Source organism: Clarias gariepinus, chromosome 13 (assembly GCF_024256425.1).
Source record: "Clarias gariepinus isolate MV-2021 ecotype Netherlands chromosome 13, CGAR_prim_01v2, whole genome shotgun sequence".
Taxonomy (NCBI): Eukaryota; Metazoa; Chordata; class Actinopteri; order Siluriformes; family Clariidae; genus Clarias; species Clarias gariepinus.
The window spans coordinates 14391653-14408713 of NC_071112.1; the positions used below are offsets into that span (position 1 = coordinate 14391653).

Below are 17061 nucleotides of genomic sequence, written 5' to 3' on the forward strand. Positions count from 1 at the left end.
GAAAAAATAGCTGGTCTCCAGTTTTTCAACATAAATGGTGAATTAACCTCTGAAAAGACTGAAAATCTAAGTGTCACCGTCACATTTGATTCATCACTAAGATTTCACTAACACCATGACAAATCCATATAAAGCCCAACAGCTTTTAGCACCTTTGTAACATTGCACATTTGTCCTTTACTTGTACTCTTATTAGCTCCGCTATTGATTTTTGCAGCTCTCTTTTCATTGGTCATCTTGCCAATATCCTAAGCAGACTTCAGCTTCAAATATGAAAAAAACAATCTGCACGAATTACATTGATTATTTATCAATTACATTGGTTACATATATTTTGTCTTTATTTTCTTTTACCCCTTTACCACTTTTTCATTCTGAGTGTCCTCTAGTAGTCATTAGTCAGATATACAATGTCTCCCAAAATTTAAAACTCTCTATTTCAGTCCTACAGTGAGTGCTGTCCAACTACAGCCTTCCTTTTTGATGATCACCTTGTGTTTGTTCAGGTCTTGTTGTTCTCTAATATGGTCTATGAAGGACACTAGGGAAGAATTAATAAGTTAAATAGTATAATTTATTTAAATTACAAAGCATCCATCTGTGATGGATTGATACCCCGTCCTGGGTTAGGTCTCCCTAATTCTCCTGGGATAGGCTCCAAATGTTTACCCAATACCCCTATTTCACATCCGCTATTATGAGTTTTTAATGATGATACAATTGGTGAGAGGGAACAAGCCAATGATTGTGGATTTACTTGTGTTCATAGGGCTTACTGCTTATTCTCTCACTCACTCATTGTCTATAACCTTTTATTCTGTATTCAGGGTGGCGGGGGTCCTAGAGCCTCTCCCAGAAGACATAGGGCACGAGGTGGGGTACACTCTGGACAGGGTGATAATCCATCGCAAGGCACATTCATTTACACACTACGGGCGATTTGGGAACACCAGTTAGTCTAATCAGCATGTCTTTGGACTGTGGGAGAAAACCGGAGTCACGGAGGAAACCCACAAAATGCAAACTCCATGCACACAGAGGCAGAATTTGAAGCCAGACCCTGGAGGTGCAAGGAGACAGTGCTAACCACTAAGCCAGTCACCCGGGCTTACTGCTGAATCTTTTTTTTTTATGCCAACATACATATCCTTTTTAACAGTTTAAAGGTTTGCCATTTTTTGCCTGCGGAATGTATCTGTAGTATATATTTCTTTAAATTGTCTTAAAGATATATACAAATTTTCTGAAATGAGGAAAGACATATTACTGTAGTTACAAAGCAAATTACAGTACACTGTTGGACAGAACTAAAAAAAAATCTTTACTTCAATGTAGTTCACTCCATATAGCACAGGTCTCTAGGGACTGCAAGAGTACGCTGTAATTCCAAACACTTTAAGAAAACATCTCAGAACTGGGTCAAGCTGCTAGATCTTTCCACTTTATGTATGATTTAGTAGTGCATCTGGAATGTCATCAGCAGGTTATATATTTCTTACAGTTATGCATGTAGTGAGCACATCTTCTCACATAATGAAAAAGTTTTTCGGCAGCACAGAAGAAAATTCCCTTCGATCTCCTGCCTTGCAAATCTGTTAATTAGTATATGAGCTCCTGCCAGATTAACAAGGGGAATAAGATAAACCCCAGGGAGGTGTTTATTAGAAACTCAGCATGTCCCTACTCCATGGGTATCAGGGTTACATTAGCTGAATATTACTCATCATTTACTAAAGACTTCAACACACACACACACACACACACACACACACACACACACACACACACATACTGTACGTGCACATCTGTGCATTGGTGAGCTGAAAAAAAGTCATTTTGCTGTTCACTCTACATGAAGAGATCCAGAGCAGTAGGATTGACTGTCTCAGTCTATTTCTACACCCAGTTGGTGGCAGATTAGTTTGTGCTTTGTCAGAAGAATTAAAAAACTGAAAATGCAAATACAACAGAAGTCTTTTCTTGTATTGTCAATGCACCTGTTTGATTCATTATCATAACAAGCAGAAGCATTTTGAGAAAAACAGTGTTTTATCATCAAAAATAACTATAAACAGAAATATTAAACGCAAATGATTGGAGGGGATAAATCTTTAAATATTATAAAATCAATAAAACTGCGCACTGTGTGTTGTATTTGTATTTAAGCCACATATAAGTACCACTTTTAATATCATTATCATAAACATTAAACAGACGCATAAATATAATCTGACCATGATCTTAAGGATTTTCTTGTCAAATCTGTCACAGAATGCATCTTTAACTATTATTTATAACATATTGGCTTATACATACATATATGACGTTCATTTAGGCAGCACGGTGACTTAGTGGTTAGCACTGTCGCCTTGCACCTCTAGGTTCCAGGTTCGATTCCTGCCTAGGGTCTGTGTGCCTGGAGTTAGCATGTTCCCCCTGTGCTTGGTGATTTTCCGTTGGGTGCTTCAGTTTCCTCCAACAGTCCAAACACATGCTGATTAGGCTAATCTAATGAACCTTATCAGTGTGTGCCCTAAGTCTCCTCAGATATGCTCCAGGCCCCTCGCAGTATAGATAATGAGAGAATAATCAGTGACACTTTTATATTGGGTGTATATGTATGTCTTGAAATAAGTATATATGTGTTCCTAAAAAAAGTAATGCAGACGACTGCAGCAGTACAAATACCACTGCTAGAGACAAAGTGGGACAAACCTCTAATGAATAACGTCTTCAGTATCTGCAAGTTATGCAGCTTGTTTTTTTTTTTTTTTTTACAAATCTGTTGCAGGTGTAAAACTGTTCTTGTAAAACACACGAAACAATATTAAATATTCTTACTGCACCATGTCTCTAATACAGCTGCACGTAACCAGGAGCATTTTTATGTTCTAAGATGATTTATGAAAACGTGAACAAATAACAACAGCAACCCTGAAAACAGGTTTACAAAAACATATAGTATTTAATGTATGATAACTAATAAAACATGTTTTTACATGTATTCAACTAAACAAATCTCAAGTATACAGTCCGTATTACCTATTTGAAGAAATATATAAGCTCAATACATATAGTACAGCATAATAGAAACACAGATCATTTGTACTACAAAGCTGTATTTATGGGTTAGTGTGCTAACTGAGGTAAACTCATAACAGGCCTGAGGTCAGAACATTACCCTAAACATTAGCATGCTAACCCTTAAATCCATCTTCATAGTACAATATGCCTTTAAATACTGTTCTGTTTTAACATCTTGAAGATGCTGTAGTTTACTTTTAAACTAAGCACTGTCTTTAAATCCTGATCTCTATCACTAAAATAAATGCACTGAAAAAAGTCGATGCCCTGTGCAAATTTTCAGGCCAAAAACAAACAACAAGGTTCAACCATTTACAGGCCAAAAACAAACAAAGGTTCAACCAAAATGTACAGTTTCACAATTGATGGCAAAATTAAAGAGTACAGCAGAAAACGAAGCAACCAGTTATCAATAGTACCAAGAAAAGAGAACATTTCTAGTTCTTGTTGCTTTTCAGTGCTAGAAAAACCTGAGAGCGTAGCAGGTTATGCTAATCTGTGCTTTGCTGCTTGCATGTCATTTATGTAGATTTAGCTTAATAAACTCTTTCTTCACACACTGAAAGAAGTATTAAAAAGCTTTCCTTGTCACTTGGGGGAAAGTTTCAAGGGTACAAAGTAAAAGACCTTTATTATGTGTCTTTTACTGTACCTGAATGTACTGTAGTGCTGCATCTAAAAGCTAAACAGGGTCTATTTACAGTATGTACCTTCAAGCATTTTTAAAAGAAGTGCTATACCCACATTTCCAGTAAAATATACATATTAGGGTATGACATATCTTCCCATGATTGTACAACCCCAGAAAAACCAACACTTCCTGGATCACTTTGCTACATCATGATACCATTATACTCTATGTTTGTGCCTATGCTCTGAGGTTTGGACAAAGGGTATTGGTTCCAAGGTTTTCTTTTGTAATGGCAAAAGTGGGTTAAGTGTGAATTAAGAAGTGATCACATTGTAGGTGTGGTGGACTGAGATCGAGAAATATTGCACTGATTCAGAAAACAAATTCCTATTAATCATAATTTTAAATACTTATCAACATTTACCCAAATACTGGACAGTATTATTCATTTATGTAACATTTTATAACAATTATTACTCATATGACTTAAATGGTCAAAACATGTATATATTCTTGACTCTATGAAACACCAGTCATGCACCTAATGCTGAACATCTCTATAGAATTAGAATTTTAAAGAAAGCTACATTCTGGAGCAAATGCTGTCGGTGGCTCTGCTAAGCAGAAGTATTTATTTTATGCACTGTATATCTAGGTACTGTATGTACAGCACAAGATGTATTTAAAAATAATAATAATATAGCACAGCAACTTAAAAGAATAAAAAACCCTCTACATTGCAAAAACAATACATTACAAAAACAGATGTCAGGCATCAAAATACAATGATTGAAATTCACAGGATTTTTGTCGATAGTGAGGTTATGACCATTTAAGTCAAGCTTTTGCTTTACATAATAGTACCACATATGGATTTGTTCTACAATTATTTATGGAAAATAATTTTATAAATAACATAATATATGTACAGTTACTGTAAACACACAGCTCCCACAAAAAAGTGTACAAATACTGTACTATAAAAACACCTTGACAAATATGACTTCACATTGATTTTTGACATTGGCAGTTAAATATAATTAATCTTTGCTACATTTTAACAGGCATCTTATATATGTAAAATATTTATCCATTTATTCCTAGTTTACCATGTGGGTTTATTCTAACATATTCAAGAAAGTGTATGCTGTCTTAAAAATGTGATATGGTATAGTTTTACAGTATATCTCAACTTAGAAAAGTTGCTTTTATTATTTCGCTCTTGTATTCTACATTCTTTGTAATGCTTAAAATGTTTTTTATCTCTACACTGGTATATATTGATGAGAGTCCTTTTAATAATTAAACATGAATGAATAATGGAAAATGTGTGAGCCTAATGAAGTGATATTGTAGTTATTGGCAGCTTGTGTCAGTTTCTCAAATTCTGAGAAAACAGTTAATTAATCGGTTGAAATGCTTTTTTCCCCCAATCACAGGGTAGATGAGCTTTGTTTGTAGTCTCCAAGGATAACAGAAGCATATGTCACATTTGGTGGAGTGCATAGGATTGATTCAGACACCGGGGAGTTGGGAATAGGGTTGCCTGAACCTGCCAAGTCCCGGAAAGGAGAGGGTGGCATTAGAGCCAGTGAGTCCTCCATGGCTAATTTAATCTGCACCAGCTCCTCATCATCATGAATTTGTGCGTTGTTGTACATGTAGCCATGCAGGAGACCAAACTGCTCGTTCTCCATGTCCTCCTCCTCCTCCTCCAATGGAGAGTCTGTTTTTTTAGAGTAAATATTCAGCTGCATGGGTGTAACCTGCTGTGTCTTTAGAATGAGGGGTCGATATGGTGGCATCACTCCACTTTCTAGTTCAGTTAAACTAATGATGTCATCTAGATCAGTCCTGCTGGAATTCAGCATAGCTGGATTCACATCCTGAAAGTGCTCTGCCATGACTTGCTGGGGGAGAACGCATTTCTGTGACAGCTGTTGCTCTGGAGAATAAGATTCCTGCTTTGTAATTGTTTCCTTCACAGGTTCACTGCCAGGTAAATACCTGTGAGCAATCAGAGTAGGGCTGACCGGAGGATTATATCTGACTGGCTCACCCTCATCTTCCTCGGTTACATTGTACAGAGTCTTGGTGCTCAGGTCTGAGAATTCCAGGCCTGTGTCATGGTAGGTATTAGTTAGAGGTTTGATGACAGCTGTCTGATTGGAGCCGGCTTCCTGCCTCTTCACATGCACAGACAGTCTGTGCCACATGTGTTCTCCTTTCGGAGGCTGTCTTGAACCTGGTTCAGACCATGACACAGACTTGCCATTAGAACTATGAACAAAATAAAGACGGCAGTTATTTCACAGGAACCAAGAAAAGTGGACACTAGAACAACATTTCTGGTTCATGTAAAAATTGCTGTCATTGTATTTGAGCAAATATAATAAATATGGGTAAAAATAGATTATGCTGTTTTTATACTGCATTTAAATATGTAATGAGAGTCTCTTCATGGACAGTTCTAATTTAGCAATAAGTAATTAATGTAAAACAAAAGCTGTTTAATCTGTAATAGATGACTCAGTGGTATATGGCGACTAATATATGGAGCAGAGCCTCTGTCTACCCTGTTGCCGAGACACCCCTGGGTGTGCGTCTTTTAATTGCAGTCGACATGCAAATCAGAGACGTCTAAGAAAGCTGTTAATTGAAGGCTGATCTGGAAATGGCATGACCTGAATGTCTGGAGCTTAGTATGAATTAAAAGATTGGGCCCATGGGTACCGGCACTCCTGCAACAGGATGGAAAGAGGCTAAGCTACTGCAGCTAAAAAGAGCAGACTTACTTTGCATTTCCAGGGGCGTTCTTTTTGCGTTTTAGCATGTTGAGAAGGCTGTTGCTCCTGCAGGCAATTTTACCATCTCCTACATGCATGCGCACCACATCTGAGGTGGTAAAGGCACTGCGCACGTTTCTCTCTGGCTTAGCAATTATGATGTACATCTTTGGGGTGAACATGCAGCCAAGGGCAACAGTTACACTTAGGCTCACGGAGAACGAGGTGGTAATGATTTTGTAGTTGGAGCCAAAGTAGATGGGCACGAAAGCAAGCCAGATGATGCATGTGGTGTACATGGTGAAGGCGATGTACTTGGCCTCATTAAAGTTGGCCGGAACATTGCGGGTTTTAAAAGCATAGTAGGTGCAGCTGAGAATAAGAAGACCATTGTAGCCGAGCGGTGCGACCATGCCCATATTGCTGGTATTACAGATAAGATAGACCTCCCTGATGCTTGGATAGGACTTGATGGGTGATGGGGGCTCAAGAATGATCAGTGTGACCTCCAGCGTGAGCTGTAAACTGATCAAGATGAATGCGATGACCACCTGAGCCCAGGCGCTCATGAAGCGTGGTTTGCGAGTACAGATCTTTTTCTTGCTGCCAGCCAGGATGCGAGCGATGCGGTTAGTCTTAGTGACCAAAGCCGAGTAGCACATGGAAGCTGAGAGGCCCACCAAGAGGCGTTGTAGATAGCAGGATGCCACTGTGGGTTTGGCTATGAGTGTAAAGGGGCAAATATAACCCAGGAAGATGCCAGCCAGGATGATATAGCAGAGCTCTCGGCTTGAGGATTTGACCACAGGTGTGTCCCTGTAGAGAATGAAGACGAAAGTGACGAAACTGGTCACTAGGATGCCCAGACAAGAAAAGACCACTGCAGCAATGGACTCAGCATGACTCCACTTCAAATAATGCAGGGGAAGTGGCTCACAGCCTGTAAAAGAACAAATATAAATGAATGCATACTTGTGGATAGATACATGGAAAAAAGGCTGCAGCTTTTGCATTTGTGTCCCAGAAAATATCAAAGAAAGTTAGTAGGTCTTTGCCCGTAATAAGGACACTGCGGTATAAGCACTCATCGCTACAGAACCAAAAGTACAAGAGGTGGAGTCGGACTTGATCCACCTCCTAATACCTGGACAAGGTCAAACCAAATTTCAAGTTGGTAAAGACAAATAAATTTTTTGTTGTTGTTGTTCTGTTAAATAGCATTTCCATGCTTGGTTAGTTAATGTTATGGTTTAGAGTTAGTGTTAGGGGTTAGGGTTAGGTTTATAGGAGGAGCTGTCCAGTTTCACCCCCTGGACTTTTTTGGTTTTGTCAGGGCTGGATTTCTTTACTGATGTAGGCAAATTCAGTATAGCAATGTCATGCACACATACAACCATTTATATTTATATGCATATACATACACATACTTAAACATCTTGGACCAGACACTATGATAAACAAGATTTAGTATTACAAGGAAAATCACAAAAAAGGCAAAAGCAGTAGTATTGAAATGGCTATTAGCCCTTTGAGTGTGGCTAGTTCTCCATTGCACCAAGTGCTAAAGTAGGTTTCCAGTTCAACTAAAAATAAACAGACTCTCCACTCAGGGACTGCCTGCAAGACAGAGCCAGACCGAAAGCAAGGAGAAGAGACTGCGGCAAGGGAGAGGATACACTACAGCATCCATCAGCCATGCTAGAGCTGTTAAATCTTTATATCCAACCTTTATCTTTCTTACAGCACTTTATGTTAAAATAAAAAATTTTATATTTATTTCGCTTGACCAAAAAAAGCAATAAAGCAAGGCTATTCTCGTTATCTAAAAAAGATGATTACAAAATATTTTTCAAAGTGCAGAAATGCAGCTTTAACAATACAGAAAAAAGACAAAACTAATATGCATCAAACCTTGTAAAATAACATGGAAAAACACTGCTTTGACATTGAACATAACTGAAGACCTGTGAAAACAGGCCAAAGAAGTAGAGAGTGAAGTAGGTCTGTCACAAGTACACTAAGAGAGCAATTTGTAAAAATGATAAATGGTCTTCAGGTGTCATAGAAAACCTTTGGAAAAGAGGACAAAGCATGATTCCCAAAAGCCAAAACACAATACAAGTCTTTAGTCCAAATGTCATATAACATAGACAGAAACCTACACAAAAGCTCCCCGTCCACTAGAATGTCAGGCACCTGAAACAATTTCATTCAATTTTACTCTCACACTCTCACTTATCGTCTATACCACTTATCCTGTGTACAGGGTCACGGGGGGCCTGGAGCCTATCCCAGGAACCTTAGGGTAAACCCTGGACAAGGTACCAATCAATCGCCATGCACACACACATGCACACACTCATTCACGCACTATAGAATTCATAGATGCACATAAGTTATATAATATTCATAATTTATTGAAGCCCATATACATAATAGAGAACAGAAAAGTCACTATTCTTTATGTGTTAGAGATATGGAGTGGTGTCAAGCTACCTTGCAGCTCTTTATCAGGCCACCAGCCCAGCTCACATGCCTTGCAGGTAAACTCATCCTGGACGTATTCATTATCTTTACATGCAGTGCATATCCAGCAGCAGCTTACTTCCCCCTTCCGGATTACCTGGAGGGACAAACAGCAAGAATCACACACCCCTGCTAAGTGTAGTCAAATGCAAAATAATAATTAATGTTGTCTTGCAGCTTCCCAGAAGAAAAAAATATTGGATAGCATGGATATCCAGACACATGGTTTTTGTCCATTTATGGACACAATTTTTTATCCATTAAGTCAAACCCATAACCATTGCTTACCCTTATTATGCTCCATACACACTATATACCTTGGACATTAGATAATATTTTAACAAGAAAGGAGCTAGTGGATCTTATGAAAATACCAGACTCACCTTGATCTCCCCTTTAGAGCATGGCTCACTGCAGACCGAGCGAACCATCTCACTCCGGTTCATCTGAATCATATAATCATCAATGCTCAAGATCCCCTCATGCCATGATCCCACATTGATGTAGTCATACACGCCAGGTTCCACATACTGCAGATTCATTATGTCATACCTGACAGAGCAGAACTAATTAATTAAGCATTAATAATAATAAAAAAAACTCACAATGTACTTTACAGGTTACTACAAGCTATACTATATACACAGCAGCATGTCTACTTAACTGTTGGTCAGGGCTAAAGTGGGATTAAGGTCATAGTACCTAACAACAATGTAACAACAGGATGGTATAATGTGCATTCCCTTATGAAGATCTTAAATCATCATCGATATTATTATTATTTATTATTATTTAATTATTATTATGCCATGATTTTAACTGCATTTCCATTTTTTACAAAACATATTACAGGAGCTCAGCTCATACCTCTTTTTTTATCTTATAGTTTTGTAGGACTGACCTGCCTGGTGAATCCCCGTTTTCATCAAACCACACATCCTCACCAGACACTCCAGTGAAGGAGGTCTTGAGCAGAAACTCCAGCAGTTTGCTGCCATCAATGGGGTCCATGGCCTCACAAAGTCCTACTTGGCCATAACACAGGTGCTCATGCATGTCATGGAGGCCATGAGCCATTGCATAGATGGCATTGATGACGAACCCCATCTTACTGTCTTGTACATAGTTCTCCTCTAGACTCTCATAACCTGCCAAACAGTCAAGCCAGGCACAGAGAATGTTACTATTTAAGTTCATTTTTCATGTTCCACACTTTGGTTTTCAGTTGATTTTTGAGCTCAAAAATATCAAGACAGACAATTTAGCCAAACAGCAAAAAGGTCATTTGCTTTGCTAACGTAAACCAGTGCAGAAAAGCATCAACATAGCCAATACAATTCAGCAAATGGCAAATCACTACAGTTCAGTGCAGAGTAAAGGAAATGATAGGGTGTCCAAAGACCTTAAATTTTCCTAAAGGTACAGGTAACAGATCACAATGTTCTTCTGTTACTGTGGGAATATGAATAAAAAACTTTTTTTATTAATGTGCAAAAAAAACATACCATAAGGACACTATCCATTTCTGCACTCTTATTAACTGCTTAATTAGTAACGGACGATATTATTGTTACTTAAGCAGAGAAATTTGTAATTTACTCTGTTCTAATTTCTTCTGTCTCATTTCTGTCATATCTCTATTACACTAAATAGTGCTCTAAAATTCCTAAAACGTTAAATCAAAGAAGCATTAAAAGGTCAAAGGACACCATATCAGCACACAGTTTTATGATCTTCACCAAGCCAGCAAGAAGCAGTATCGGGCATTATTGTCGATGATTTGGCAGATAAATAAAAAAAATTATACTGGAAAGGTTACATCTTTTTATGATGTAAATTTCATTACTTATAATAATGGTTTTAGGTGGGCTGTAATATTCTCTTATTTTCATCTGAATTATTTAAATTGCTTTCGGACTTTTAATATGAAACATTCCATTTTCTTTATGTCTATGTGACACTTCTGTAGGAACTAAAATGTTTTATGTACTATATACTGTTTTAGTAGTTAACCAACTTTTTAATGGCATGGAAGCAAATATCACTAGAAAATTAAAAACTGGAAAAAAAAATCTTTCTTTAATGCACAACATAAATTTTATTATGAATTACAGAACATTTACATTTACATTTAGGCATTTAGCAGACGCTCTTATCCAGAGCGACTTACATTTTTATCTCATTACACATCTGAGCAGTTGAGGGTTAAGGGCCTTGCTCAAGGGCCCAACAGTGGCAACTTGGTGGTTGTGGGGTTTGAACCTGGGATCTTCCGAACCGTAGTCCAATGCCTTAACCACTGAGCTACCCCTAGCCCTAGAACTTTACCACTTTATTTGAAGTAACATCTAACATGAATTCCTTTATTTCTGTACAGTACATTTCGCTTTTTGTGGTTATTTTTAAGTGTTGCTGTTTAAAATTATTTTCTGTTTATTTAAAATAATAATATATTATTATATTTATTCTTCTGTGCCTGTTAGATGACAATGCTTTTTGGAAAAATGTCCTATAGTATAATGGGTAGATTATCTTTGCATATCTTGTGATTTCACTGTAAGATCACGGCAATGCCTGTGAGAAAGTCTGCTGGTGGCTGCCATTTGTTGGTTAGTAACAAGGCTTTCTGTGTGAATATAAAATAATGTTAAATCATGAATAAAATCTAAGCAAACAAAAATCTTTAAGTTTCTTGTTTACTGACATGAAGCTGCAATATTTGTATGGTGGGTAAATATATGATACTGTGCCCTATTAAATTTGCATGGGAAGATACTATATACATAGTATCATATTAACAGAATTGTATCATCGGTTGTATTCAAATAATTTGTTTAACAGAAATTGTAAAAGCATTCAACTGTTCAGCAGTAGAGAAGTGCATGGTGGCCCAAACAGTGTCCCTCACCGGAACATGCAGCAAAGCCAGTTGGCATGGCATAAATAAAGTGAACGTTATTGGGATCGAAATCATATACACACAGTGCTCACAATTTATTAGTGCAGTCTGCAAAACATCCCAATAACTTGATATATGTTAGAGGTCTACCGATACACGTGGCTTCTTCTGTGTTGTGCTGCCTTATTAACACTATGATGATCAGCCCCGACAGTTAACAGTAATGACAGGCACATACTTGCACACCGTAATGAGCACAATGATATAATGATTTAAAGCTACAGTAGATGATTGAGATATCAGTTGACCTCTATCTATATTGCTCAAGTACGGTGCTTCCAAGCTCCATTCAGAAGTATTTACTTACCGTCTCGTAGCTCTAGATAGAAAAAGTAATAGAACAGTAGACTATGACTATTTCTCTGTGTAAGCATTTATAATGGTATATTTTACTGTGTCTTTAGCTCCTATTTTTTTTTTGGAAAGTGTATGATGGCTTCACTTTGATATGAAGACGCTGACAAGATTATGAGAGAGTAAAAACAATGACATGATTACACAAAGTGATGCGAAATAAACCTATACAATGTGAATTGATAGTTCTGAGGGAGAATACTTCATTCATCTTTAATTTAAAATATATTAAATATATTACAGAGTGCATATGGTAAAAAAAAATATTAAGCTTTGTTTAACACCTAATTTTTAGTTTATTCTATCCTGATTGGCTAAACCAAACAACAACAAAAACAATTTACCTAGATCACCTTTTCAGCCATCGGAGAAAATGAGTGTAAACGAAAAAGACAAAAAAGAGAAACAAAGAATTTGTAATAAAAACTTTAATAATTGAAAAGGATAGCTCATCACCGCCCACTCTATTAGTAGCATTAACAATGATAACTGTCCGTTCTTTTCATTAGTATTACTATCTTCATATTTTAATCACCTGGAGGAGACATATTGTATATTGTGACATTCATGAAATGATCTCACCTGAGCAGTTCTTCCTGTAATTCTTGTTCTCCTGTGGGTGCCCCGGGATGCGACATTGAAAACGGTGTTGCCAGAACTCAGCAAACCATGGGTTCCTGGTGTTCGTGTTGAGGCGCAGCTTCAAGTAGTAATTATCAAAGGACGTGACCTCTTCAGTCTGGAGCTTCATGGTGATGCCACCCACAGCTTCCTGCTCATAGCCCTCTACCACCTCATCTCTGTCTGCCCAGCCATCACTAAGGAAATCAGATTACACAGAGACAAGCAGACCCTGGCTACATTGACAAATCTAAATGTGTAAAAGTAAGCAAGCACACACCCTTGAGTGAACTGACCTACTTATGAAAAAAATGGTCACCAAAGACATTTATCTCTTCCTTTGGTGACATCAGGACATGAGAAATGCATTCTTGTTATTGTTTAGAACATTCATACATACATAATATACATCATACTGTAAGTTCAGCCTTACTGCACAGTGCAATTCTTTATTCTTCGAAAATTCCAGCTTCTTGTAAAAAGGCTGGGGTCAGAGCGCAGGGTCAGCCATTATACGGCATCCCTGGTGCAATCAGGTTTAAGGACCTTGCTCATGGGCCCAGCAGTGGCTACGTGGCAGTTTTGGGGCTCAAACCGACGACCATATTTTATTATTTTATTTTATTAATTTTTCATTTATTAATAACCTTAAATGAGTAATGGTTTATTATTATATCTTGGTTATATGTATATAATTAAAGGTGTATAAAGTATTATTATTATTATTATTATTATATTTACTTTATGTGGACTTCATTTACTATATAAAGCTAACATGCCAAATAAATAGCATTGTCTGGTTATTATAAATCAAAAATACATAAACCCTTTCAGTATGGTAGTCATTTTGTTGCTACACAGTGCCACCAAAGCCATCTGTCTCCCAGCATCCTTTCTGTAATGTGTGCCAAGAATGGCCTATTCTTAGGTGCCTGTTCATAATATTCAGGAAACAATTTACTTCTAGCCAATGATTTAGGTTGTGGCACAATTTTAGTGCAATAATAATGAGTTTAAGTAGACATGGAGACCCATTGGACTCTAAAAGATGAAATTTTAAGGTGCTGCAAATGTAATAGAATCTTAAAATAGAATAGAAACAACTCATAATTAGTTTGCAAAGAAATAGTATGTGTTATTACTGCCTTAGACTGCATAAGCTATTCTAATACGTTAAATTAGCCTCTTTCAAAAAACTCTCCTTGACCAAGAATAGAACTGCCTTTGCCAATTGATGTTCTCTTTTTCAGTCCACAGAGACTTTACTTTGGCAGCATAAATCCTTTTAGGAATTTATAATTGATGTGAATTGAAATATCAGTCACCTTCCAATAAGGAGGAATTCTCCAGCCACTCCTAAGCGCCTCATGGCCATAAGGAGGCCACGCACAGTCATCCCCTCACAGAAACAAACCACCACTCTGGCTTTGGGCAGCCGCTCCCTCAGTTTCCTTAGTAGTCTGTCAAAGTGTTTCTCACCAGCATTGCTATAGATCTTGTCAGAATGGGCAATACATAAACCCTCCTGAGATGCAAGCTCCTTAAAGGCCTCCATTCCACTCTCACCATAGTTTCCTAGGGGAAGTGAAAAAAAAACCCAGTAAAAATATAAACTCTAAAAATGAACACAACTAATCAGCATGTAAGCCTATGCATTTTCTTTAATTATATAGCATGTTACCTGATACATCAGAGAGCTGCAGTGTATAACTTTGGGTGCGAATAACTTAGTTTTATGAAGAATGCTAAATCAAAAATAGTTAAAATCCCCTCTCTGCAGCAGCCCTCTCAAATCTAATTAGCTCATGCAATGGGATTCCTCAAATTCTCTCTAATACAATCAAAGTTTTTGAAACTCATCAAAATATGATTAGAAACTCATTTTGGTCGGGTTCTCTCAAAGTAAAATGATTTTGCATAGCACTGAAATCATAAGGACATGTCTGCAGAGAGGCTGGTTATTTTTAGATGACCTCCTAAATGTAGGCATTTAAGAAAAGACCCCTCTCTGGGCAGTTTTGACAGACTGATACATTGCCTGCCAAACTGTGTGCTATGTAGGGCACTGTTGGAATGACAATCACAAAGTGGCTTCACTTCCCTCATTAAAAGGTTAATGCCAATTAATTTAAATCTAGATATGAATACTGTTTCTTAGTGGTAAGTTCTAATTTGACTATAAATAATTTAAACCCAGCTCTTTAAAGTAGTCTTCAAAAGAATTTGAAATAAGTAGGATATATAGGCAAATTAATTACCAGAGAAGATTTATCATGAGGGTATCACTGTAGAGATGTCTTATTTTATGAATGGGTATATAAGTGGATCAAAAATCAAAAGATATTTAGAGCTTTTAACTCACCTTCTGTGTGAACAGCTGACACGTATGTCCAGTTGTAACGTTTAACAATGTCCAAAAGGGCCCTGGCTTGAAGAGTATCAGAGGGCACAACCCTGAGGAAGTACTTATAGAGTGTTTTATCACTGAGATCAATACTAGTGGCTGAGTAGGCAATTTGAGGGATGTTGAACAGCTGCAGCAGATTTTGAACTTGAATGGCCACTGAGCTCGATCCAGGTCCAATCACACCTGCAATGGGCTTCTTTGTGGTGAGTGGCTGACTGGACGGCGTCCCCTCAATGCACCACTTTGACCCATCCCCATCCTCACGTAGTGAAATAAGGGAGTCTCTTATAAACTCAATGCTCTGCTCCAATGCCACTGACGAATGCCAGCATGAGTCTCTGATCTCGCAGCCCAAAGTAATGTTGGGCAGAAGGTTTGGGTCAGCATTAATTCTGTCCAGAGTGTGAAACATGGCTTCCACTCGCTGAATGCCATACTGTTCTCTGACCTCACCACATGTCCTCTCAGCCACATTCTCAGCCGATGGCTGGTGGTGAACAGAAAACAGTGCACCAATGATGATATCTCCGTCCATCCTTGCCACTGAGCGGGTCGCAGCCCTGGGAACCAGCGACCTCTCATATATATTACTGGCTGTTGCACAGAGCAAAAGAAGAGATGGAAATAAAATGCAATTCATTCTCATTATATTCCACATGGTCCAAAATGGATTAGTTGCTGAATCATATCTGTAGCACAGACTGCTGGAATGAAGACGCGACCTGGGAAAACTTAGTGTCCAAGTATACAGTGATCATCAGACATCCTGAAAAGAGAAGTGAACAGTGTCATTCAGATATATTAGAAACTTTAAGCAGCCTGGAAAAGAACTTGGTGAGTAAGTCAGCACCATGGACAGCATTTAGTCTCAGTCAGTGCATCTCACGTTTCTTCAACGAACCGGATCATTTTAGTACCAGTAAAATAGAACAAGAATTGCACCTCTTCAAATGTTTTACTCTCCAAAAAACAAACAAATAAATAAATAAATAAATAAAGCCTATCTGAGCAGGTAAAACGCAGCCCAGTCTCACCGCACGTGCATACGAGCATATCTACTGTAAAGTCTGATCAACGTGCGTCCGCTCTAATAAGAGAAATTTACCTGAAATCCAATAGAAAGTCATTTTCCCTTTCGCGCGGAAGCATTCGGTGTCACTCCGAACTGCAGTTTACTTTCCACTGGGCGACCAGTTTCTCTTCTTCACACCTAAAGCGAGCTCCGATGCCCCCTCCTTCATCTAATAACTGCCTCCAAAAGCGGGTCACATCAACCGCACACTCCATTCTCTCTCTCTCTCTCTTGTCACTTAGGATCAGTTCTTTACAAGCACGGGGCATTTAATCAGCAATACATATAAATAGGCAAAATATATATTTAATGTCGTTAATTATTTTCTAGGCATTTTTTTCATTTAATGTTTTTCCTAAAGTTGTTTCCCTCTGTCTCTCTAAAAAATAAGCCAACTGTGGATGTATACTTAAATTTGTTGGAATTTGGAATCCTGTATTGAATAGTAAAACATAATACTACATCAGAAAAATAAAACAAAGAAACGTAGAACACACACACACACACAGATACACTTCGTATGTGATTATGTGATTAACACATAGACAATGAGAAAGTGCATTTTAGCATGTTTTGCACTGAAATTGGGCAGGATGTACAGTAAGTAAATCAGTGACAAAA

General features: G+C 37.8%; 1 protein-coding gene across 2 annotated transcripts; it reads right to left on the reverse strand.

The window, feature by feature from the left end:
- Window positions 1–3038: 3038 nt before the first annotated feature.
- Window positions 3039–16124, reverse strand: grm1b (glutamate receptor, metabotropic 1b). Of its 2 annotated transcripts, none has more exons than XM_053510604.1 (8): window positions 15324–16124; window positions 14287–14536; window positions 12923–13158; window positions 9929–10175; window positions 9411–9579; window positions 8998–9124; window positions 6511–7441; window positions 3039–5995 (listed from the first exon to the last, which is right to left on the reverse strand). In XM_053510604.1, exons 1-8 carry the CDS (start codon window positions 16024–16026, stop codon window positions 5149–5151), a joined length of 3510 nt encoding a protein of 1169 aa, XP_053366579.1. In that variant the 5' UTR covers window positions 16027–16124; the 3' UTR covers window positions 3039–5148. The 2 variants fall into 2 exon arrangements, with proteins under 2 accessions (XP_053366579.1, XP_053366580.1); XM_053510605.1 differs by having other exon boundaries at window positions 5754–5960.
- Window positions 16125–17061: the final 937 nt, after the last annotated feature.

Coding starts and splice junctions, on each gene's coding strand:
- grm1b (XM_053510604.1), bottom strand. CDS start 16,026: ATGTGGAATATAATGAGAATGAATTGCATTTTATTTCCATCTCTTCTT. Junction 14,537..15,323: donor GTCAGCTGTTCACACAGAAG/GTGAGTTAAAAG, acceptor CACTTCCCCTAG/GAAACTATGGTGAGAGTGGA. Junction 10,176..12,922: donor TTACAGGAAGAACTGCTCAG/GTGAGATCATTT, acceptor ACTGTTTGGCAG/GTTATGAGAGTCTAGAGGAG.